Source organism: Amblyomma mixtum, chromosome 6 (genome assembly GCF_055824585.1).
Source record: "Amblyomma mixtum isolate Tamu chromosome 6, ASM5582458v1, whole genome shotgun sequence".
In the NCBI taxonomy this organism is placed as follows: domain Eukaryota; kingdom Metazoa; phylum Arthropoda; class Arachnida; order Ixodida; family Ixodidae; genus Amblyomma; species Amblyomma mixtum.
In genome coordinates this window covers 126,490,302-126,516,909 of record NC_143017.1, presented here as the reverse complement: position 1 = coordinate 126,516,909, position 26,608 = coordinate 126,490,302, and the positions used below count along the sequence as shown (strand labels likewise).

Genomic DNA, 26,608 nt, shown 5'->3' with positions numbered 1-26,608 from the left:
GACTCTCAAGTCATGCCATGCTCTTTGACCAGCAGTGCACTGTGTCGACGGCGTCTTTTTTTAGATGAGATGCACGGCTAAAGTTGGCCGCGTGTTCAGCGTATTACATAAGTTAAGTTATTGGGAAGAATGTCTTAGTGCTTTGGCTCATATACCGTCTCCAGCGCTATGTGTGGCCTAGAGCTGATGCACTGTTAATGAGTGGCCAGGACCATGCCCTTCCGGGTCATCATTATCGCCCTGTGCCCTCTTGCTGTGTGGCAACCGGCCTCAAAAAATAATTCCTTCTTTGCCTTTTAATGACCATCTCCTCGTTCAAACCTGGACACTGATCGCAGTTGCGTTGGGGCTTCACACAGGGTCTCCTCCAGCAGGGCCTGATGCAGCAGAGCCTGCAGAACCTGCAGCTGCAGGCCAGCCAGGCGCTGCCCCCTGGGGTGCTCTCGTCGCAAGCGGCAGCCACCGTGGCGGCTGCCGCTGCCGCTGCCGCTCAGCAGCAGCTGCACCAGCTTCAGCAGCAACATCACCAACAGCAACAGCAGCGGCAGCAGCAGCAACAGCAACAGGAGCACCAGGGGCACAACCGGGCAATGCACCAGTCGCCACACAACATGGCTCACATTCAGCACAAGGTTGGCTCCCAGTGGCACCAATGACTGCTGTTCAAGCCGTGTTCTTTTTGTGGTGGATGCAGATGCAGACATAGTGCTTTTAGAAGGTCAAGAGAAGACTGCTTTTATGGCTTGGCAGTTTCGTGTGCCAAAGCTCTTTCAACGATTTCTGTATGGTCAAAAAGCATAGAAAAGGAGATACTATGCTAAACTTGCACATGTCGTACTCGGCACATTCGACTTGGTACTGGGCATTTTCATGCATCACACGGTGGTAGTCGAATCGTTACTTATACTGTCTCCTGGCCAGAGATGCAATCAGGCTTCATTACAGTATAAACGGTGCAATCTCATTAACGTGACAGGCGTTGCTTCCTTCAGAGCAGCTTTGTTTATTCCTTGAGTCTGTTCCATCTTCTTTTTTTTCTCTCCCTATTGCACCTGCACATAGTAGAATCGTTGCCAATGTTTTGGACCCTTTATTGACTGTGCGCGCATTTCTCTTCTCACTTTGCAGCAAGCGCCGACAGGTCCTCACCAAGTCAAATCGAGACCAGCGGAGCCAAGTCCAGAGGAAATGACGGACTTGGAAGAGCTCGAGCAGTTTGCCAAAACGTTCAAGCAAAGGCGGATCAAGCTCGGTATGTTCGAACTATTACTGTGGATTACAGTAAACTTTATTCGTATCTTGAATGATCCGGCTTACCTTTATTTGGGAATCGTCAGCGCTAATGCGGCTGAAGCTGCCCATTAATCGGTGCATGCCCTAGAGGCAGGGAAGAGCTTTCGTTCTGTGTGCACGCGCCGTAATTTTGAGCCGTTGCGTTTCTCGGCCCGCGCAGGTTTCACACAGGGAGATGTGGGCCTGGCTATGGGAAAGCTGTACGGCAATGACTTCAGCCAGACCACCATCTCCCGGTTCGAGGCGCTCAACCTGAGCTTCAAGAACATGTGCAAGCTGAAGCCGCTGCTGCAGCGATGGCTTGAGGACGCGGACGCCTCGCTCAACAACCCGGCTGCCCTCGCCAACGCCCACACCACGCCGGAGTCGATCGGCCGGCGCCGCAAGAAGCGCACCAGCATCGAGACGAGCGTGCGTGTGGCGCTCGAGAAGGCATTCGTGCAGAACCCCAAGCCCACGTCGGAGGAGATCGCCGTGCTGGCCGAGGGCCTCTCCATGGAGAAGGAGGTGGTCCGCGTCTGGTTCTGCAACCGGCGCCAGAAGGAGAAGCGCATCAACCCGCCCCCGGGGGGCGCCGCGGCGGGGGCCTCGCCGCCACCGCCGGGACTGCACCTGAGCAGCCCGCCGCCGCCACTGCCGCCGCTGGGCGCCCTCCACTCGCCGGCGTCGCTCGCGAGCAACGCGTCCACGCCGTCGCCCCCCCACGCGCCCACCCCGACCGCCGCCCATCCCCCGCGGCCGCTGCCGCCGCCTCCACACGCCCACTCTCCGCCGGCCCTCATCAAGACGGAGTGAAAAGAGGGCACCTTCGTCCCCCCCTGGCATCTTCTCTACCCCCCTCCCTCCCTCCCCCACGCCACCCTTCACCACCACCAGTTCCTACCATATCAGAAGGCCACGCGCGTGTGGACGCGCGACCAGCCTCGCTTCCCCTCCCCTTTCCCACGACCTCCTCCCAGTGTCCCGACGACGCGTAATTTGTCTTCTAGTTCTGTTGGCGCGAAAGCGTGCTCGCGTTGCGACCACAACTGTTGAAGCTATGGACGCTGTTTGGAATAGCACTGTTGTCCACTGGCTACACCCATCGTGGACCCAGTTGCCGGCCCCCCCTGCCTACCTCAAGAAACACTGCATTCAGGGGCGCGGGTCCGGTGCAGTCCTGACACCTTTTTTTTTTTGTCTTTTCACTCGCGAAGAGACCCACTCAAGTGATGAGCCCCGTGCAGCTTGCGTTCCTGCAGGCAAGGGCTGAATGGACGCTGTGTACGATGCTGTAAATGCAGTAAGCAACTCAGGGAATATTGCAAAAGCAGAAGAGTTCATGAAGTGTCTGTAAAATAGTGTAAACTGTGCTCAGGCTGTGGAATCCAACGAGATATCCATGTGTTCTACCTGTCTATGGCCTGTTGTACGTGCATCCTATCATTGTCCTTTTTACATAGTGGTGACTTTTTTTCTTTAGATTTGCTTTTTGATGTTTGAGCAGCACTGCCGATTTGGAAGGCATGATTATGCTACCTCAGATAAGGCTGGTAATTCCTGTTTTTTACCGCTCTACCTCAAAATTGCATTTTTGCCTAGTGCAAATATTCGGACCAAAAATCTCACGATTTACTCTTTCACTCACACTCTCCAGGAATTCATACCATCTGACCGCTACTCTGTGAGCACTGAAGGCAGGCAGACGTGAATTCAATTTGAGAAACATATATGTTTAGAAAGGGAAAAAAAAGATAATAGAGACGAGATAGCTGCCAGTGCCATTATACATAAAAAGTGTTTTATCCTATTGACATATTATGTATACAGTGTACATTTTTTTATACCAGTGTCTCATCACTGAAGCTGATGTTAGTTTCAAATATAGTTGTGTTGACCTTGGATAGAGATTTATCTGGTTTTTACGTGTATTTTGCACCCTGTCAACTTCATTTCTCTCATGGTTTGCAACGCTTCTTTTCTTTGTGAAGGAAAACAAGAAAGCATCAAAGGAAGGATGTGTCCAATTTTTGTATTGCATTGTTGGCTTATATTTAGGAGAGTTTTCCCACCTGTGCATTGTTGATTGTGTCCTGTACATAGGTCTCAGTGGGATGGCTGTCGAGACAAACCCTTCTCCTTCCCCCTTTAATGGAGGCTGTGGTACACTTTCGGGCTTAACTGCATTTCTCGCGATGTGTCCTTTCTTGTGCTAGCAGTGTTCAAAGCAAGTGGGCATAGCATGCTCTGATAGTGATGTTGATGTGGATTTTCACTGCTCATTGGAATTAAATTATCAGACATCCTAGTTTTGCTCAAAAGTGAGCTTTTTCTTGTTGTCAAACTGCTGTATTGACGTCATGCCTTAACGAATGTTTGGTATAGAGCAACATAACCTCTCTGCTAGCATTCTTTTGTTCCATGGTCAAAACGGGCAGCGAATAAATTGTGGTTGTCAAAAGCACAAAGTATACATTGGGTCCCTGTGTAGTTCGGGGCCAGACATGGAAGTAAAATAACTTTTTTTCAGTGCACTGCAACCTAGGTGGATTGCTTCATTTAACAGATTTGAACTTGTACATGTGTTCTTCCGGTATGTCAAGAATGATAATATTTCCTGACAATCGAAACAACTTTCCTTAGCAAGGCTGCACTTTTTTTGACACTGCAAGCACAAGAAAATGAAAAGTAAAACAGGACAGAGTTTCAGTCATCCTGTTTTGCCCCCCTCCCTCTCAAAATCAAACACTTGAAAGCAGCAAACTCAAAAAATGTTAACGTAATTTAAATATATATATATATATAATTATACACAATGTGTGTGCAACTTTAGAAATGACGTCCGTTTGTCAGAGTAACAGCTGCTAGTATTATATTTACGAGTGAATGCATGGAGAGTGGTGAAAATTGTTTGGAAGGATTTATGTAATGAGTTCTTCTATACATATTGGCCCAAGAATGCTCCACTAATTGGTGTGTTAAGTGACACTCGTTTACTGTGGTGTTCTATTACCAACCTGAAAACCATGTTCATTCACACTATTTTGTGTGTGTTGTGAGTACTTTATACTTCACTGAATTTAACTACTAGTCTGCTCATTGAGAAAAGACAAACTTCAGTTACTGCAATCTGCCATATGGATGGGTGTTGGTCTCTTAGGTCCCCCAGCACACTGTGTAATTGCAATCCGGTTTCCTGAACTAATTCCTCACAAGGTGTATAGCAAAATGCATATTCCCTAAATTTGTACTTGTGTCTAGTGCAGGAATGGTTTTTGTTGTTGCTACTGGCCATGGATTTTGAAAGCGACCAATTGTTTTTTGTTACACAGTGGTGAATAAGCTCACTTTACTAATGCCTATTTGTTGGCACACCAAAGCTGAATACCACACATTTCATTGCAGGAAATTAACATTAGTGCCCAGCAACTGGGAAATCAAACCCAAATTAGTGTTATCCTGTCGCTTCTTTAAGCTCTCTCGCCGTTTGATCTGGCAGGGCTTTGGAAGCTCAATCCCCGTGACTTATGCACCCTGCTACAGAGATGTCAGTGTCTCTTCCTGGCGGCTACGTGTAATTGGCTCTTAATCAGTCACTATCTCAGTTTTGCATTGTAATGCATCGTTAGCTGTGCATTGGCAGTCATCTGTCAGCTGGTATCTGGTTCTCTTTTTGTTTTGTTTTTTTCTATTCAGGTTAAATGGTATAAAGAACAGGCAGAATGAAAATGGTTGATCAGTTTGAACAGTTTATCCTGTGTTTTGACATTATTACATCGCCTGTGGTTAAATACAGAGTAGGGTCTCACTGTCAGCCATGCTCCCCTTTGCCAATGAAAACGGCAGAATTCTTAATTTCTGCCTCTCTAAGCTTGCTGAGTTGATCTCCTTTTCCTTTTTTGTTTTATCACTGCACATCGTTCAGTTTAGCTCGTTGCCACAAAATTACCATGAGGGCCTTGGAAAGTCCTGGTTAGGGGCAGTCCATCCCTTTTTTTTTTTTTCGTGTTCAGAAACATTGATATCATGCCAATGTACGTTGGCAGCAGCCATCACAAAACGTTTGGCGTAGCATAATGTCAGCTTGCTGGGCTTGAGACTGTGTTGCCATTGGCTTGGTTGGTGACGTCACTGTGTCACCAGTTATCTCATATCTTCCTTTCTTTTCTTTCATTTTCATTCTCATTTGTTGCTCGACCGGTGTAGTTGCTTCCATGTTTAACCCTTCTTCATAGGAATGTGTGTTGGTATACTTGCCCGTTAATGGAGTTCTTTCGGAAGTGGTTCTTATATGCCGCCTTGCAAGAGCACACTGCTTCTTCAGTGCCAATCGAGCCATTTACGCCGCATCAGTCATTTTCAGCAGTCCACGCGCACACACCGGGCACTCACAACTTGGGCATGCACCACACTCTCTAACACACCACACTCACAATCATGCTCACACGACACAAACACAACAAGCAGCATTTCGCAATAGGATCGACATTGTTGAAAAGCGGGTATTTTTCTGTTGTCTTAACCGAAAGATTGAAATGCAGGGAAGTGTGCAACAGTAACTTATGTTGTGTAATATTGCCCGAGAGAAGATTGCGAAGCAGAGTCTTTCTCTCGCTTTCTTTATTTCTCGTCTTTTATTTTTCTTTTTTAAAAAGAGTATCTTATAATTTTTGACATCTATATAGTCTTAATTTTTCTTGCTTTTACTTTTTGTCTCCCCTTTTCTCCTTCTTGTGTGCAGTCTGTGGTGAAGTCTCCCATCATTTGTGGGCCTTGTTTTCTCTTCAAGAATGAGCGTGCGTATGCATGTGTGTGCGACATTGTTTCTTTGAGTCCAAATATATACATATATATATATACACGCATTCTGCAGTGCTGCGTGTCGCCGTTTCGCCTCGTTCTCCTGTCAACATTCAGGGATTTCTACACATGCTGATGCATATTATACAATTATAGGGGGAACGTGGCGAAGCTTCGGGCACGCTGTTTCTCCTGTGTGCTTATTTTTTTTTTTCCTCCTTTGTACTTTTCAATGATGCCTTGTTGCATTTTGCGTTTCGTGCTTTTCCTTTCTGCCTCATCTTCCCTTCTTCAAGTTTTCAAATTTTTTTTTGTGGTTGTTATTCTGTTTGATCGTGAGTGAGTGTAAGACTGTGAGTAAAGCTATACGCAAGAAAAAGTGAGGGCACTTCGTGATCCTGTGGTCGCACTCTGCAAGGAACCTTTCATGTATACCTACCATTCAGACGACACTTGTTTTCGTCTTGCAATCTTGACCTCAAATCCTGACCTCAATTTGGGCTTTAGCTATGTGAAAGAAAATATTTTCTTTGAAGATATCTATTAAATCTTATGTGGCAAGCTATCATCCAGTTAGGGCGATGAAAACTTTAGAATATGACTTCTTTATCAGCAGAAACGTTTCTCATTTGAAGCTGGGCACTTCATGACTAGAAAGTTGAGATGCCTTTGCTTGTGAATCAGTGGCTTTCTGCATGCCCCATAATACTGGCATGGAGATGACATGCGCCGGATTTTATTATGAGTTGAAAAATATTGGCACCTTTGCACGGGTACCAGTGACTGGCACAGTCCGGTAAAATTCCTTGGTTTCCACCTTGACTGGATAATGGAGGCAATTATTCTTGCAGAGCGTGACCTTTGTGCTCTTTTGTCCTGGGTAATAAAAACAAGGCAGTACTTACGTGCTGGATGTGTGCATATTGCACTAAGACCTCAAGGGCGCAGCAGAAGCTCAGACACCTACCACAGGATCGTCATAAAATTGCGCCTCAGTAGGGCAGTTCACAGCCCTTATTGCACTTAACATGTAATGAGTGTTGCTCTTGGTCAGGTTTCGTCAGGATCCACTTTACTTTGCCTGATCATAATCTGTCCATTGCGTTCAAAATTCCCACCTTGAGGATAGGTAACCGGACCGCGGCACCGTGTCATGGCCAATGATCATACTGATAGAAACTTAGAGCAACGCGGCTGTGAACCGAGCATAAAAGAACATAGTCACTGCATTTTAACCAAAACAGCAGCGTCGTCTGCAGTAACAAATCAATGCACATTTCAGCTGCCTTCTGTTTATTACCTCGGTGGAAGTGTACCAGGTCATTATAGTAATCGTCTGAGGAAAGCAAAAAAAAAAAAAGAAATGGGAATGACGCGAGAAAGGGAAAGAGAAATGAAAGTATAAAAAAAAAAGGAACGAATAGGTGTGCGCAACTTTTTTGCCGTGGTGCTGTGACTAGAGTTCCTCTTAGACTTTTAGCAGGACGGTCGTCGGGGGCTGGAGGTCTATTGCGGGTATTTCAAAATCATATTTTGGATTGAAGTGTATTGAACTCTTTCCAGCCCCCGGCGCACTTTCCCCCTAAAAGAGATTTAAAAAGCAAGACAGAAGCAAAGCGATACTTAGAACGGGTCGAGAGAAAGAAAGTTTGGAATGCTCTGTGTTTGTATACGGAAGTATGCCTCGCACACACGTACACCCCCTCCTTTGTCGCGGACGCGAACCTTACTTACATGGATGGAGATATCTGCCTGCATCGTATACATTTTTTTTTTTACCTCGAACTCCCACTACCCATTTTCCTGCATCTCTCTTGCAGGGACTGCACTGACTGAGAACCTGAAACCTGTGCTCAACATAGGGTGCACAATTAATTTTTTCTTTTGCTTGTTCTTACTTTTTTGAAACCGTACTAGACAGTCACCTCGTTGCCGGCCTATACGTCTACTTGTCAGAGCTTGAAGTTCCTCTTTGATGGAGGAGCATGCGCATGTCATCAGGAAACGATACGTCCATGTGCTTAATACGTACGTCTGCCCCGCACGCGTACTTCCAGTTTTGTGCATCCGGTGTGAGATTCCCGCTGCATTCTAAGCGCGACGTTTGCTTGCTAGCTAGCCACGTGCGTAGTGCAGGCGCCGCGCTTCTGATTTCGTTGGCATTCATTACGTATACTTATTTTGATTTCCAAATCCGCTAACTAAATCGCATGGGGAAATTGCTGAGGCCAACCGCAGCATGTTATTTGCCTCTGTTGCATACTTTATGCCATGAAATTGTGTTACGTTAAAAGGGGTATCTTGCAGTTTAGGAAAGCTGGAGTAATTTGTATAAGTTTCGAACTACTTACTCTTTTCATTGTCAGTGTAAACAGGCAAGACCTAAGCCGCTGCATCTCCTTCAGGCATGGCTGGCTTGTTTGCTGAGCAAAACAGCGATGCGATTTTGAGCATGAAGGATTCATATCACTCAAGTTTCACGCATTCGCCAACTCGGACGTACCAGCTATGTTAACGGGTCACTGTTGTAAATGTTCGCATCGTATGGTCCCTCGCCTTTTGATGACTTACAGCAGCTTCCGCCTTGAGCACATTCAGCGAGTGACTTACTCAGCTATTTTTTTAGAGCTCCGTTATCCCCATTTAAGAGCATGGAATGGTAAATGATGCACATGAACAGCGAGCGTCATGCCGACCATAGCAACGATGTAGCAGGTTCGCATCTCATCGCATTTCGTTGCTCTGAGATGAGCGAGCGGGAGTGTTCTGTCTTGTTGGCATATTTCCCCAGCTAGTCAATGTTTTGCGTGTGCATGCATCCGGTATACATCTTTACATGCCATCTGTTTATTTCATTTTTTTTTCTTCTCGCTCGCTTTTGTAGAAGGCGAACGAGAAAGTGAAGATGGCTGCAATCGCTTGTCGAGCGTTTACGAAGAAAGCATTTCCTATTGCTTTTGTTTTTTCTCGTGTTGTTTTATTCAGTGGTGCTATACAGTATGATGTGAAGACCGAGCTTTCTGGGTTTTCCTTAATTTTATTATTTGCCCTTATAGCGTCTTAATGTTTGTTCTGTTCACGCGTGTTAGGTATGTGTAACCATGACAGCGCCTTCTTCGAATTTTTGGGATGTCTCTAAAAGAAGATCGTGAACCTGCTTTTCCTCTGCTGCTGCTGTTGTGTGTCCTCCGCCCTCTTCTTTTTTATGATTATTTTTTCGACCCTGTGACCTGCGCAACCTTTTGCCTGCTTGCTACGCGGCTGAGAGTAGCCGCCGGGGCGCTCGCAAGTCGTGGCAACGCCGCCTGCTTAACCTGCGCTGGGCATTGGAGCCAGCCGCCGCAGCCTCAGTGTGTCTCGCGCGGCAGTGGGGCTTCCCTGAGCGCATCGCCGTGCTTGAACCGCAGCTTCCCCTGCTTGCGCCAGTGCTCCGGACAGTTCTGCTTTCTTCTAGGGATAATAGCTGCAATTTTGTTTTTTGCCTTTACCCCGTACAAGGTCATCAGCGAGAGTGATGTTGTCCTGAGAGATGAGAGTTCTTGTGTAATGAATGCTGTTGAGTTTATTAATTTTTTTTTCTTTTGTCGCCTGTGTGTGAAGAAAAAAAATGTTTTAAGATTGTTCGCGGTCTTGGTTCTCTTTCTTTTTTTCTGTTATACGAAGGGAGACAGTCATCAAGTGCGCAATAAAATAAGGCAGATTCCCAAATAAAATGAACGCAGCCCTTGTCATTATTTGTCCCGTGCGCCCTGCCCTCTTGCATGTGCATGTGCGTGCGTACGGGCTCTGCAAGGCATGTTTCCAAGCTGGAAACGCTGTGGCACTAGGAAGCAACCGTTCGACGGAGTGGAGGCAAAGCCCCATGAGCATGTCGGCATTACAGCGTCCTACAGCGGCACTTTCTGGCCATAATCCGCCGCGATGGCTCAGTGGTTACGGCGTTCGACTGCTAACCCTAAATACGCACTCTTCCCGGAGCCCTCCACTACGACTGATAGCCGTAGTCGCTTTTGGACGTTAAACCCCTACAAAACCAAAAACTTTCTGGCTAACGTATATATTTGAAAATGCGTTGACCGTGAATGTAGCTCGACCTCATAGTCTGCATGAGCGTTAAAATAATTATTTGACTATGTCTACCCCTAATTTCATGAGGTCAGACAAAAATTTTAACCCAACAAAATTATGGTGGCAATTTGCAGGGGCCCGCTCTCTCCGAATCTTGCACATCAACAGGCCATGCGTTCATTCGGCGAAATATCGGACCTGAAAAGCGCTGGTAGCCCCTTTATGGGACTTTAATTTATCATAGTCTGATTTTTCGCAGGTATTTTCGTATGCTCAAATGGCGCTTTGTGTATATGCACGCCTCTCGCTTCAAGCCTTTGGCGGAGAGAGGGAGTTTGCGGGATCCCGACTGACCGATGAAAGATTCTGATCGCTGAGCGGTTTTCCTATAGGTCGCTGTGACCGGCGGATTTATTCTTTGATTGCGATTGTATAGGTCGATTCGTGCCCTTGCTTTGGGCAATATTTGTAAAAAGAAGAATGTCGACTTCTACTCGTAATACATACGCCGTGTGTTAGTCTCGCGCATCACCACATCAAAACGAGACCTCGGGCCTTGGCCAGGACTGAGCATAAAACATTGCTTGCCATTTGACAGCTGAAACGAAACTATACTCTGCCTTGTCTCCTCTGGGTTTTAAGGGCGCAGCGCCCGTTCTTGGGTTAAGCCACATCACCGTCGTCGGTGTAACTGAGCCTAGCCATAAATAAATAAAAAATGCACATTGCCGCGACTGGGATTCGAATCTGCGGCGCTGCGAACAGATCAGCTTCGCCGGCCACTGCACGAGAGCACTGGGCCATCGCCGCTTTTTTTTTTTCAACATGGTATTTATTACAATGATACGATGGTTTATGTAGATGAGCTATGTACAAACATTAAGAAAACAGTGGCACATAAGCAGCGAAGCGCGAGAAAAGAGTCCATTCCGAACACATAGCTAATACATCATAACGCGACACATCTAAGCAACAAAGAACTAGAAAAAGGCAATGAACAACACAGCACTAAGAGTGAGTGCCGCTAGACTAGGCTAGGCTATCGCCGCAGCGGATCACACCTGGTGTTAATGTTGCTGTTGTTGTTAGCCTTAGAAAAGACGGCACATACCCACACTGGGGGATCGGCCAAGAATCGGGAGGCAAAGGTTGCTATTCACCTGTACATACTAAAGGCAAAAGAAAAGCACACGGGAGAGCAACACCGGGGGAGTCTACCACAAGGAGGGCAGGGAGTGAAAAAAGGTAGGAGTTTGGGTTGAAGAGAGAGAGAAACAGAAAAAAAAACTCAAGAAGTGATTAATTCAAAATATAATAAAGCATAAAAAAGAAAATACTGCAAGCTTTAGCAAGACACTCGATGAGATTCCAGGAAGAAATTTTGAACAGCGTCACAAACAGACCTCTGGCTGAACCCAAGCGTGGTGGAGCGAAATGATAGCCAGAGTGGGCTGCTCAAACTGAGGTCCAGATGCTGTAAGGGCAACTCCAGCAGTCTTCTTCTCAAAGAGGTGAAACGACGACAATGGAACCAAAAATGATCGATAGATTCAGGCTCACGGCAAAATGCACAGAGGGGAGATAACGCCAAACCAGATCTGTGCAGACAGAAATTTAGAGGGGGGCAGCGCAACCTCGTCAGAGATACTTCTAGCTACCGAGATCGACATATTTTCCTGCTCCAGGAATATCGCAGATGCTGATATTCCGTCGATGTTAAAAGTGCTGTGTCTTGCGCGCTTAATAACGCTCGTTGCCGTAACCTAAATGCTGTGATATACGCTGTAGCCGGGATGATGGGCAACACGGGGCCGCCTAGGGAAGCCTTTGCGAGGTTATCCGCGATCTCATTTACTGTCACGCTCCTGTGACCGGGTACCCATATCAAATGAACAAGGCTCAAATGCGAAGGAAGGAGCGATAAAGTGCTTAAAGTGGGACAGTCAACATGCGATGCGAGGGACGAACACAAAGATAAAGAATCGGTAATGACTGCCACTGCAGAAATAGAAGGACCTAGCTTGCGCAGAGCAAGTACTACTGCCAGAAACTCTGCTTGATAAATAGGGGAGAAATCCGGTAGGTGCAGCGAAAAGGACCAGTCTAAACTCGGACAGAAAATTCCCACACCTGCCTTTTCGTTGCATTGAGAGGCGTCGGTTGCTAATGCAATTTTTGTAGGTAGGGGCCTTAAATGATCTTCTAATAGTTCATTTAGAATACGAGGTGGTAAATGTTTCGCGTTTTGAGGGAAAATGTTGTCGAAAACAATGTGGACAGAGGACCCACTGCTTGGTACGTGCTGGAACGATGTTGTAAATTTGCACGTTTAAAGGCTCAAGTAGTCTTTGCACGAACACAACCTGTGGGGTATTAAAACGAGGCCAGTGGACACCAAAAAATGAGGTCGGCTGACAACAGAAATTCTTTGCGAACGGTGAAAATGGGATTCATAGATTTTGAGGTAAGTCTGCACAGTTAGAAAGTGAAAACTGCGGGATAAGAGGGGGGTAGTGCGGCTTCAAGGTACAGCACATTGATAGCCACAAATTTGAGGACGCCAAGGCATATCCGAAGCACCTCCCTCTCCAAAAGGATGAGGGGACGAAGTTTGTATGTAGCCGAGCCTGAAAACAACACAGAGCCAAATTCTAAAATTGGCCTGACATACATTATGTAAATCATTAATAGCGTGTCCCTGCGCATACCGTACCTGTGACTGCAGAACCTGAGTAGCATGACTGCGGGACAAACCCCTTTCACAGCAACATGGTCAATGTAAGGCCGCCAGGTGAGTTTGTCGTCATAAATGACGCCTAGGTATTTTAGGGATTGAACGTGAGGTATTGGTTGAAATTTACATGTAAGAGAGACCACAACAGGATCCTGTATGGGAAAAACAAGGACAGCACACTTGTTAACATTTAACGTCAGGTGTAAACTGCCCAACCAGTGCTCAGGAGAACTTAAATATGATTGCAATTGATCATAGAGTGAATGTATATATCAGGCGCAGCCGCAAAAAAATGCAATGTCGTCCGCATAGACGTAAGAGGGAACATGTTGAAGTAGAGGAATGGAGCTCAGCAGAACATTAAACATCACAGGCGAAAGGACAGCTCCTTGCGGAACACCTCTCTTCTGTTTGTACCTCTCGGAATGTACACCATGCTGTACGCGGAAGAATTCCCTGTTATAGAGAAACGCAGGTATCCAAGCAACTAAATATTCTGGAAACTGGAGGGACTGTAATCTACGTATTAGGATGGAATGCTCTACACTGTCGTAAGCTTTAGAGACGTCGAGCGTAACCAAAACAGCGTACAGGCGTTGACGACGAGCAAGGAGAATACGACTCTCAACATCTACATGTGCATTCCATATCGAACATCGTGGCCGAGTTGACACGGGCTGAGAATAGTTCTGCGGTCCACGAAGGCAGAAACCCGAATTAGTAACACCCTTTCTATTAATTTTACCACGTTGATGCTAAAGAAATAGGCCTAATATTTTCCATTTCATAGCCACCACCCTGGTTTTTAAGTAAAGGGATTATCTTGGCCAGCTTCCTCTCAGAAGGGATCCAAGCGTGTTTGATACAATAGTTGACGAGGTGTAACAAGGAGTCGACTCCTCAAATAGAATCGTGAGCATCTTTGAAGTGACACCCTCAGGGCCGGGAGCAGAAGCTGGTAATCTCTGAACAACTTGAGAAAGCTTCGATAGATTAACTTTAGCGAAATAATTATTTGGCGTCACTGGCGCAAACAACATGGGACGTAAAAGTAAGAGAGACGAGAACCGCTTATGCAGGTCCGCGGCAATTGATTCAACCGCCTCGATGGCTTCCTTAGGTGACATAACTAATGATTGTAAATTACGAGAGGGCAGGACCTGTTTTCTAGACCGTAAAAAACCAAATAGTGCACGTCGGTTGCCCGACTTTGAAAGGTAATCGAAATGTTCTGAGTCATATTTCTCTTTCGAGTGTTAAACTGCAACACTCGCTGTGCATTGCACATCGTCGTCGTCATCATCATCATCAGCCTGACGACACCCACTGCAGGGCAAAGGCCTCTCCCATGTCGCGCCAATTAACTCTGTCCTTTGTCAGTTGCCGCCACTGTATCCCCGCAAACTTCTGAATCTCATCCGCCCACCTAACTTTCTACCGTCCCCTGCTACGTTTGCTTTCTCTTGGAATCCACTCCGTTTTAAGGACCAGCGGCTATCTTTCCTTCGCATTACATGCCCTGCCCAAGCCCATTTCTTCCTGTTGATTTCAACTAAGATGTCATTAACCCGCGTTTGTTCCCTCACCCACTCCGCCCTCTACCGATCTCTTAACGTTACACCTATCATTTTCCTTTCCATAGCTCGCTGCGTTGTTCTTAACTTAAGCTGAACCCTCTTTGTTAGCCTCCACCACCATCATCATCATCATCATCAGCCTGACTACACCCACTGCAAATACTGCTACCGACCTAATCATTCTCGCGCGCTGTGCATTGCACATCGTCGTCTTCATCTACTCATACTAATATCGTAGCGAGACGTGCCGACGACCCAGCAAAGCAAACAATGAGCCTACAGAGCCTGAGACACCTATACATATAGCTGCGCTCAAATTTCGCATTAGGGAGTATCGTAATCGTTCTTAGAATCCTTTTTTTATGTTTCAGGAGCTTGGCTGGGGCCTAAATATTGAAGATGGTCCTCTGGCTCGCCAGTGGGGAAAGAAATGCTAATCGGTCTGCCGCGAGAGGTTCATGGCCGCAGTGCCGATATAGCGATACGAAGACGAGTACTTGGAGTAGGATATGTAAGGCAAGAATTAACAGACAGTGCTCCATCAAGCCGACGGAGTGGATACCAAGACATGGGAAGACCAGGCGGTCACCTTCGAGCTGCGAGCTCACACCGTCGAACATTGATGCAACTAACAAAGTACCTTTCTCCTAATTATTTTATTGTTTTGCAAGAATGATTTATTTTTTTTCTTTGAGAAGCAGGACTTGCATTTGACTCGTTTGTTCTATCAACGATAAAAGTTTCCATGGCGCACGGAAGGCGACCTAGGAGCGTAGGTGCCGCGTCTCTCAATGATCGCTTATTTAACTGCGAAAGATTAGAGCTCTTCAGTCCAAGTTTGATCTCGGGGCACCGCCAAATAACGAAGTATGGGCGTCGACTGCCGCTCACGCTACCTGGAGATTTAGTCCCCGATACTGCCAGCCACTCTGCAGGGGACTGGCTCATGGTCCTTTGACTTTACTTTGAACTGTAAAATGACTTAAAAGCTTTCCTTTGGTTGAACAGCGCCGTCTTGCGTAGTAAAGTTTAACATATGCGGCAGCGTCATTAGCGCCGCACACTACAACATTCGGAGAGCGAGCGCTCGCTCGCGGGCCGGTTGCCCGTACGGACCTGTGCAGATTTTAACGCGACAGAGTTAAGGGCTCCGTGTCGCAGAGAAGCCGGTGTCGTCGTCGGCGGCGTGCGGTCGTGAGCGAAAATTCCCAGAAGCATTACTAAATAAAACGGAGTAGGAAATTGTTCGAGCCAGTGCCTCCGGAGTGCGAGAGGAGTACGCTAACCACTCCGCCACGCCAGCTCGATGGTTTGGAATGAACAAAGGCGCTTTAAGTGAATACGGTGTTGTCTTAGAAGAGTGTTTTATAGACATGTACTGTGGTGTATATATTAGTAATTATGAGTATGGAAATTACCGAAACCGCAGTTAAGCGAGTAGCAAAGTGCGTTTCCGCTACATTTCCTCTTCGCTTGGCGCGCACGTAGCGCCATCAGGCGGCACCCACTAAAACCACTCTCCTCCTCCTCCTCGCAATGTACGCCACGTCCGCGGCCACGTCTCAACAGATAGTTCCTCCCGCTTGTCTCGTTCGGGCGCAGTGAGGCCGTGCGGGGACGTAGGAATCACGCGATGAGCCGCGAACAACGCAGCAAACATCCAATGCGCGTTCACCACGAAGCTTGCGGCTTGCTGCCCGTTCGTTCGGCGCGGAAGCTAGGCTGGCGTTCATGGCATCGGGTTTGTCGAGAACGATGTGCCGACGAACTACAACTGCAACTTGAGTCCCGCGCGTTTCCCATTTCGCTATCGCGTCATACCTTCAAGGCGGAGCTTGTATGTCCCCTCCAATTTTTGTTTCTTTTTGTGGGTGTGTGCGTGTGTGTGCAATTACAGCCCACGCGTGTATAGTTACATTCCACTGTGCCTGCCTTGTCTCATCATGCCGAAGGAGTTCCGTACGGCGGAAGTCTCCCGCCCTTTCCACATTTTTTTGTTGGTGTTGTTGCCTCAAAAACGATGGTAATTCTGCGCCTCTCTGCTACGACCTGCAGACGATTCAGAGGAAATACCTTAAAACAGCACTAGACCTACTTTTTTTTATCATTGTTACGAAAGCAACACTACTCGAGTCGCCGAGCCATTTCGCGGAGCTGACGAAACGCCATACTGCGCATGCACCAGGAGCAATGACGTCACACGGCGCACAGCTGGCCCGCCGTCGCCGTCGCTTTGCGGGTGACTCAGAGGTGCGGCCGCCTCTCCCGCCAGTTGCGCATGCGCAGTAGCGTCGCATAGCTAGCGTGCCGGGGCCGCCGCCGCTGCCGCGCGCTCTCCATCGCCTTCCTCTCTGTCATCGTTGCTTTCGCAATCCTCCAGGTTTAACCAGAGTTAAGCCACTACCAATTTTTCGGATCTTTATTCCTTTCTCTTCCACACCGCCTCTCCCATAAAGTCCTATCTGGTGATGCAAAACTATCAGAAAATTGACTATCGATAGTATCGATAGTTTTTTTGAAGCTATCGATAGTGTAAAAAAAAATTATCGATAGTGCTACTATCGATAGTCTACTATCGATAGTAATACTATCGATTCTACTATCGATAGTAGAATCGATAGTATTACTGTCGATAATGTTGCTATCGATAGTACTACTGGCGATAGTACCGCTGTCGATAGTCTTGCTATTTATAGCGGTACTATCGCTAGTAACACTATCGATAGTAACAATACTGATATTATGCATTTGTTGGCCAGCGATATAACCAAAACATTTGCGATACCTGATTGGTTTCACGGTCTCATGAGAATTAACGTTCCTAAGAGACTCAAGCTATGAGGGACGCCGTAGTGGAGGTCTTCGGGTAAATTTCGACCAGCTGTAGTTTTTTAACGTGCACTGGGACAGTTGGGAAAAATGCCTGGAACTGCATCCGATGAAAGAACAAACAGCACAAGTTGTACTGGCTTACTCGATTACCAGCGCGCACAGCAGACGTCGTCTTGCTGAGGTAACCCCTGCAGAAATGCTTTTCGCACATATGCTTCGCAACTAGGACATTCGCACGCTAACATTTTATCCAGCAACTTAGTGAACGTATGCAGAGCTCGTTGACGCGTAGGCCGCGAAAATCGGCGAGTCCTGTCAGATACTCACACCATCATCTCCATACTATACACACTGAGGAAACCAAGTTTAGGATGCAGTGGGTACGCGTGGTTGATTTTATAGAATCGATAGAACTATATATAACAAGTAGTATCGATACGGCCATCGATTGTACTATCAATAGAACTACCGAAAGTACTATCGATAGTACTATCGATACTACTATCGAAAGTACTTACTATCGAGTCTTTTTTACCATCGATAGCTTGATAGTGAATCAACTATTGATAGTATCGATAGTACTGTCGATAGTGTTGCATCACTACTATAGACCCATCCTTTCCTTAATTACAATTTGCACACTCGTTCTTGAAAGGTACCTTGTAGTTGCTTCTGGTAGTCAATACAAGCAGCTACACCTCGGTCAAGCGTCTCGAGGATGTTCGAAAACACGCTCGTAGACGTGCGAAAAACAAGTGTTCGTTCTTCAATCGGAGGGCGACTTAGTTCCACCTTAAGGGTATGACACGATGTAATTAGTGGGTTAATGACCATATATGCAGAATTGGCCATTCTCTACTTGACATTCATAGGCGGCGGTGAGTCCTTTTACCATTTCCAGCGCAGTGGCGCAGCGGTTAAGCGATGCGCAACTGATCTGGGAGGTGGCTGTTTCTATCACTGCCACCGCTAAGAATTGTGCGACCCATGTCGCTCTTCCCGACCAACCTCTCGCGCAGCTGGCGTGACGGTCCTCCGAACTGACCCGAGTAGCTTGGGTAGTGACTTGGGTTGCTAGGCAACGGCGCACGACGTACGTAAAAATTCTTGGTCGGTGCTGGTGACCGTACAAGTACTAGCGCACTATAACAGCCAGAAGACTCACGTCGGGGATGAGTCGCTATAGATAGACATCCCATGGATGATGATGATGATGCCGGAGCCGAAGTTCAGAAAAGACCTGCAGGGACGTGTACTAAGTATGTGGTATGAAATGGCGCATATTTATTTATTTATTCATTCATTTATTTATTTATTCATTCATTTATTTAAAAATACTGCAGGCCAATATATTGGCCTATGCAGGAGGGGCTATACAAGGCATTTAAAATAATAAAAGCCAAATGAAATACATGGGGGTTATAATCAATGAGCAAAACAACGAAATACAACGCTCATTCACTCAAGAAAATGCTTCTCGAGAGCTTTACTGAAATTGGAGGACTGAAAAATGGCCTCGGGAAGCGAGTTCCAGTCGGAAACAGTCCGCGGAAAAAATCTGTGCTTGAAAGAATCAGTCCTTGCAAAAATGGGTTCGAGCAAATGGATACGTGAATGGTGTGTTCGGCGCCATAATTGTTTGAGAATTGGGGGGCGGGGCATGGTTAATTTATGGGTTAAAAGGTTATGCATTAACAACAGACGGGAAATTTTTCTGCGTACTTCAAGTAGATGAATATGGTTGGCTTTCATTAGTGTTTTAGGTGAGTCTAGCCTCCTATATTTGTTATAAATAAACCTAACCGCTTTCCTTTGCACCATCTCTGTCTGGATCCCATAAAACCGAAGCAAACTCTAATTTGGACCTCGACGGAGACGAGGAGCAAATGTCTGCAATGTGGGAAGACCAGCTTAAGTCGTGTTAACGTTACCCCTAAAAATTTATCATGTGTAACCTCGTGGATTAAATGGTTTAGCAGGCTGTAAGAGAAAGGACTAAAATGTTTTAGTGCATATGTGTTTAAATGTTTTAGCATATGTGCGTAAAATGTTTTAGTGCATATGTGCTGCCTCTCTCGTACACATGGGAACCACCTGCCACAGAGGTAACAATTCTGTCAAAAGCATGTTTCGAGCGCTAAAACAAGCCAATGAACGTGCGCATACAGAGAACAGCATGGCGAAAAGTTGCCCAAGCGGTTTAGCTGCTGATCGCCTTTCTGCGGAAATGTTAGCTATCATCGATGTTACCCCTCCCCTTAGCTACCGCTGTTATCCGCACAGACAGCCAGGCTGTTTGTCTCACTTTCGTTAGAAAATGCAGGCCGATTTACGACCTGTTTCAGCAATTTTCCACCATTACGGACAGGATGTCCCAGATCGAATGGTTACTGTCTCATTAATATCGCAGCGAATGAGCTGGCTCAAGCTAGCTCCCGTGCTGCTCTCCCGGGCCCTGTTTTTCAGTGGACGGAACCGTGTTTACCCGTCGATAAGCTTCGCGACGCGCGCCATGATTTATCTGTATTGCTCGCGGCCGCGGTCGCTTTCTAGGCGAGTGGTAGGTGCCTGCATCCGTCGCACCGCAATCCGAAACTGCAGGACTGCTTGCAGTACGATTTGCCACTTACCAGACTAGACAGCCGATTGTTGATGCTGAATCAGACAGCTTTGACATTGACAAATTTTTACGGAGGACAAATAATACGAAACGGGACGACCAGGGATCCCGACTTTAGCATCTGTCCTCCGTCGAAATTTGCAAAAATTCAGAGCTGTCTGATTCAACATACAGTGGCAGGCAAGCCATTTGGCACGCGACAGTCGCAAATTAGGGCCATGTAGCGCTATAACGAAGCAGCGGCTATAAAGAAGAATTCGCGGGGCCTCTTCGACTTCGTTATAACGAGGTTCAGCAGTATTGCCTTACATTTTCAATGCTTCGACGCCTATCGTAAGCTGTTAATACTGTTGTACATTACCTTAGTTATCTCCATATTAATTTTAGATCAACCGTTCTACTTTCCCGGTTTAGGCTTCGTATCACGACGAGGCAGCTAGATGTTAGAAAACAAGATATAAATAACAAAATGCATACACTGAAATAAATACTTCGAAGCATTGTTTCCGTCTGTCGTCGCAGTGCTAAAAGCACAGAAGGAGTTCATCACTGGGAAACGCCCAAATCACTTACCTCGTACACCGCAATCTTTACTCACGAATTCTGTTCAAGCAATGTGCGGCACCTTACCACAACGGTAGCCACCACTTCTCTGGCCTCGCCGAAGAAGCACTTGGTCACAGATTTCATGGCCGAGAGCTAGGTTCGCACCACCAGCGACCCTCCACCTTCCACCGTGCTCAACCATGTTGTAAGGACCGACGACAGACACCGGCCAACAACATAGCCAGTAGCTATAGCTAAGTCGCAACACTCTGGGAGGACAAGTGCCACGGACAGACAGCAGCTACCGAGACAGCCAACTGCTGGAACGTCGGTGAAACCAACTGAAAATCACTTTGCAGACCCAGAGAAACATAAACGCAAGCATGGATACTGCCTCCTGCGCCATCTCAGCATCTGTTATAATGCCACACTAGCAACGTCTTGGCTAAAGGCGGATGTGGTATGTGCGCTCCGGATTAATTACCACCTCCTGCGGTTCTTTAACTGACATTGACTGCGCGCTGCACACATTCAGCTTTGCATTCCTCCCCCATCGAAATGCGACCGCCGCGGCCAGGATTCGGTCCCTCCACCTTGTGCCCTAAAGCCGAACTCCTTAGCCACTGAAGCACCGTGGTGGGTGGTCACTGCGGTGCCTATGCGGAAGGCTTTCAAGCGGCTCCCACGACCAAACACATATTGGCCGATCGCTGTCCTCAGAACCATGTAAGGTGATAGAGGCCATTGCACTCAGATGAGGGTTTCGACCTCACTGCTGCACCGTTCACTCAACCTCTGCATTCGTCGCCACGTTACAGAAGGCCAAGCTGTACGGGAACGTGTCCATGCTGCTCCTCACCGACGTCAAAAGCGTTTTTTTCAACCTTCCATACCATGGAGGAAGTTCCATACGCTGTCATCGAGGAAGCCGTTCAACTTGTGGCCGTTTTTGGACACTTTGTTTCCCTCATGGTGGGTCGCACAGTGACAGAGCGCAGTGTGGACGGCAACCACCTGCCCACCTACATTTTGAAGGTGCACAACTGCCATATTACACCGATAACGTTTTTGTATATAAGTTTGTTTATAGCTGTGCTCCCCTTATGTAATACCCTCGAATTGATAGTCTCTAAGGCAATAAAGTGAAGTGAATAGAGTGCGGGTCGCAGGTGCCTTAGCTACCCCTCGAGCCATCACCATCGGAATGCAGCCTCAGTGCCCAGAACCCTGCTCTTCAATGTAGCCTTCGCGCGGCTTCCTACCAGTATTACCTTCCCGGTCCACTGCTGCCTCTGTGCCGGCGACGTGGTCCTCTGCATACATGGTTCCGTCATACTCATCTGGAGGTAAAGAAATCACTTGTCCTGGACATCGTCATTGCTTTTCCAGCCTCAGTCCAACTGTCTCCAGCAACAAAACACTTCCCTAGCGCACCACTACTCTAATTCGCCTCAGACTTTGTCCCTTGGACCTGGAAGATATGAACATTTCGTGGCAGCAACAAATCATATATCTGCGCTTGGTTGTTGACGTTCACATGGCCTGGATTCCTGCACTGAAGACCCCTACCTGCGACGTACAAAGGAAGGTTGCCCAACGGCAAAGGACAGGTATGTAGCACCGTATGGGCCATCCGATTATTCAAAGCTTCGTTTCTACGCCCTCCCTCTGGTCGCTCATCCTCCATTACACTGACGGCGACGCCAGTGAGGCTTGCCGAGGTCCCAGTGGACGAGTGGCCTTCTTGCTGCTCTGTCTGCAGAATGATGCCTACTGCTGGAGACGGAGGGGCCCTTGAGTTGTCTGACTCGTTCAGCTCCGCAGGTCCCGGCTCCGAAGGACGGTGTCGAACTCCGTTATGGAGGACACTGCACAGTAGGTTTATATGTGCATATTCACAGTTGAGATGGGAGCGTCTCGGTCACAAAACAACATCTCGTTAAATACCCTTCCTATTCTCCAGATCCCTGACAGAGGGATAAAGTTCGGAGAACGATATCCAATCAGGTGGGCAGTTGTAGACACTGGTGGTACCACCTAGGGCAGGGGGCGTCACTGATGCTCTCTGGAAAGAGGAAAATACAGTTGTCGAACACTGTCGTGTCAATTTCACCACTGCGGCAAGTTCGGTGCCTGCGTGGGAAAGGAATTGCTCGTCGTTTCCCAGCAGGTGAATGAACTGCCTTGTACTCCTCCGCCTGATGTCCGAAACGCGCGACCACTGTCGTGGTCGCAGTCGTGTTTCAATTAACAGCAACAGCTTGGCCTTTCGCAGCATCACTTCGTCCGGTGACCCGAGGACAGGTTCGGCCACTTGACGCCGCCGCCGTCGCCGCCGTCGCCGCTGCTGCTGCCGCTATCACCAGTCCTCGCTCATGCCTGCTAGGAATTCCTCCCAGGTCCGTGTTCGCCGATCTTACCGCTACATCACACCGGTTGGCTCCACCACACTCCTGATAACGCCTCAGTCTCAACATGCTTCAGCAGTTCACTCTCATCTCGAGTTGGTTAGGTCTGCAGATGTCACAAAACTCGGCGCATTTTTGAAAAAAAAAAAAGAAAACAGAACACATTTCTGAAAAAAAAAAAAAAAACAGCGCCGCGCGGAAGCGATCTCGCCAGCGCGCACCGTTAAAACAGAGAAGGAAACCCCGAAGAGCGACTAGCCCTGTGTGTGTTGCTCGCTCTCCACCATCGCTCGCCGGCGCGGCGCCAAGGAATATCGTCAGCCCATGCCGTCGAACCTTCGAGAATATCGGAGTGATTTCTACTCGATGCTGAGCCCCGCCGCGGTGGCTCAGGGGTTACGGCGCTCGGCTGCTGACCCGAAAGACGCGGGTTCGATCCCGGCCGCGGCGGCTGAATTTCGATGAAGGCGAAATTCTAGAGGCCCGTGTGCTGTGCGATGTCAGTGCACGTTAAAGAACCTCATGTGGTCGAAATTTCCGGAGCCCTTCACTACGGCGTCCCCATAGCCTGCGTTGCTTTGGGACGTTAAACCCCAATAAACCAACTAATAAACCAATCACTTGCCAGCAGAATCACTTGCCCGGCCACGGTCCAACGAGGCAGCGCGCGTCAGGCTGCGGGACGGCACCGTAGCGAACCTCTCGTCATCGGACTGTCGCAGTGCCCGGTGAACAAATTGTGTTTTGTTTGTTTGCCTCTCTTGTGTTAGTGCACTTTAGGAGCAATATTTATTTTGTATTGTAATCTCTCTCGAGTGCAACTTTGTACGAGCTGCATTGTCTTAATCACTTTGCATGTGCTCGTACGAGTGACTGTGAAATCCTCTCTATCGACTCTGCTGTATAAAGTTTGTTTTGTTTGTGAACCTTTGGCTCCGACCCATTCTCTGGCGTGCGACCGGCGAAAGCTGGGCACCAAACGACCGAAGCCCTCGTCACTTTGTAGCTGGTCTCTGGCTGAGCTTGCCACGCTAAGTAGAGGGCATCTATTTTGTGACCCAGACCGCTACCCCCACACCCTCTAAAGGTGTCAGGGAACGCACGCGTAAGTGCGCGAAGTGGTTCCAGTGGATCAAGTCGGAACATCTTGCACGCATCAAATGTTGTGTTTAAAATTTCATATTGGCGCCACACAGAAAAAAAAAACGCAAGAAAGAACGGACCACGAAAGTTGATCACAAAACCTCACGCTTAATTTTTTTTCTCCCAGATCCGGTTTGAACTCGTTGGAACCGGTACCGAAACTGAATGTTACTTCGGAGCCAAACCCGTAACTGAACCCGAAAGGCATGAAGCGTGAACATGAATTCGAACCGAACTCGAAAAAATTGGCAGTGGTTTAGTTCTGGTTAAACCTGGAGGATTGCGAAAGCAACGAGGAGAGAGAGACGATGGAGAGCGCGCGGCAGCGGCGGCGGCCCCGGGACACTAGCTATGCGCCGCTACTGCGCATGCGCAACTGGCAAGAGCGGCGGCGGCACCTCTGAGTCACCTGCGCAGCGGCGGCAGCGGCGCGCCATCTGTGCGCCGTGTGACGTCACTGCTCCTCGCGCATGCGCAGTATGGCCTTGCTTAAGCTCCGCGAAATGGCTCGGCGACTCGCGTAGTGTTGCTTTCGCAACAAAAATTCCGGTTCGACACCCTCACGCCGCCGGGCGATACTGCTTGAGAGCGATAAGGAGATAGAATCGCTGTGAAGCAGTGTGCACGCTCCCGCCAGCAACTAGATATGTGTTGTGATAGCATGCAGATCATGATGATGCAGATACTTCGTAGGGACGCGCGGTGCGCAGATTCGATTAGCGCTCGCCAATCTGTGTTTGCTATCCGGGCGCAAAGTTTCGGCTTCATTTTCGTTTCGGCGTCACGTTCTGCGTCCGCTTCAGCATCGTGTCCTGCCTCCAGTTCGACATCGTGCTTGTCCTCCAGACCGCCGCGGTTCCTGCAGAAGGTCGCCCTAGTTTGCCGAGAACGGTAGGTAACAGCAATGCATGCGTAAACTCCTAACATATCTTCGCAGTTGACGATAGAGGCACAGAGGGATCATTGACCTCGGAGAAATGAGCTTCGGTGCTGCGCATCACAGCTCTGGCATGGAAGCACCGCTTAACTGCTTCGTTCTTATTAGTGGACAGGAACTCACCGTGCTTTTAACAGCTGTGAGGAGCTGAAATTTCGGAACGCAAAATTCATTACTTCAAACCACGGTGGAAGAATACTATAGGTGTCGGAACGGCGGCGTTGGAGCGGAGCGGCCGTGTCCCACCTCGCGTGCATGCTTTGATAGATGGCGTGGCGATGCAGGGGGGCCTTGGTTAGTGCTGCAGCGCCGGTCACAGCACGTGTGGGCGCGTATATAGCTTTCTTCAGTTTTAAGGCGAAAGCCTTTAATGGCTCATATTCGCCTTGTCCGTCCGTGCGCTGGAATCGTGCCAACTGTGGCCTCTCCTCTGAGCAGCGGCGCAACCTCCTCCCCTCCTTAGCAACCGGCGCGCCGGTGGGGGGCGTAGCTGTGCATAGCAGCCGTGACGTCACACAGTAGCTGTAGAACGAGCGCGCGCGCGTCGGCGGTGGCAGCTGCACCGCCGCTCCTTCTCCAGACGTCTCGTTGCAGTCGAGTGAGTGAGACGCATGGCTCCGAAGCGGCCCAGAGAGTCCGACGTTTACTACAAGCACCTTTGCGTAATTCAAAGGGATATCGGCGAACACTGTGGTCATTCCACTGGGGCGCCATGTACAACGTGGTATATGCAGTGGTTTGACCACAAAGGCTCTCGCCAAGCACGCTTTAGGATTTCTAAAGTGTCTTCGATAATTTTTTGTGCACGTTGCTTTCTCGACAAGCACGCAATTGTAAGCACAATGGGCAAGAAGTGTTCCTATCAGGTACCTGTCAAGGTACCTGTTGAATGAGTGCGGTTTCAAATACGTCTTAACCGGAAAATTTAACCAAGACGTGCTCGAACGCTTCTTCAGTGTTATCCGGCAAGCTGGAGGTCAAATCGACCATTCGTCTATGGCCGCATTTCTGCCACTATACAATATGCTATCAGTCTATAGTATGATTAAGCCTTCAAAATTCGGGAATTGTCAAGTTGACAATGTGGAATCTGAGCAAGGTGTACCTAAGTTAACGTTGAATGACTTGAAACTTGCTTTTGATGACAATGCCAAGTTCAGCTGCTCAAAAGGAAGCTCGATGGCCTGCATGGTTGCTGTTGAGGCTCAGGTTGACCATGTGTTCGACAAAGTTGCATGAAGTAGTAGCAGCTGTCGACTGTATAACTTACTATTTAGTTCGCTTTATATGCCGCGAGTACTTGAAGAGTACAACGTGTACGAATTGCCGCGAAGGATTACTGGAAGAACTCCTTCATCAACAGCCGGGAAGTAGCCTTGTTCTGTGTAAAACTAGAGGAGGCATCATGCACCCAAAGCGAAGTCTGTTTCACTTGCACTATGACACTGAGATGGAATTTCAGAAGAATACGGCTCTGAGAAATGCCTATGAATTGACGCTGGACAACATGCTTAACACCGACAAGTTTCAGTTCTCCTGTTCCGACCATAAAGAGGAAGTTATGGTAGCCGTGCTACACAATTATGTAGCCATGAGAATGAGGCAATTCTGCGAACGCCAGAAAGCTGATGCGAAAAATGACACAGGAGCTGCGTAAGCTGTCCAAGTTTC

At 48.0% G+C, this 26,608-nt stretch overlaps 1 protein-coding gene across 12 annotated transcripts in view; it reads left to right on the top strand.

The window, feature by feature from the left end:
- The window catches only part of LOC149340314 (uncharacterized), a 628,908-nt gene extending 619,105 nt beyond the window's left edge, over positions 1-9,803 (top strand). For all 12 annotated transcript variants that reach the window (XM_089549073.1, XM_089549065.1, XM_089549064.1 and 9 more), the window contains 3 exons: positions 360-632; positions 1,129-1,252; positions 1,454-9,803. In XM_089549073.1, coding sequence (XP_089405199.1) covers positions 360-632; positions 1,129-1,252; positions 1,454-2,088 — 1,032 coding nt within the window. In that variant the 3' untranslated portion in view covers positions 2,089-9,803. The remainder of the gene's footprint in view (positions 1-359; positions 633-1,128; positions 1,253-1,453) is intronic.
- The last annotated feature ends 16,805 nt before the right edge of the window (positions 9,804-26,608 follow it).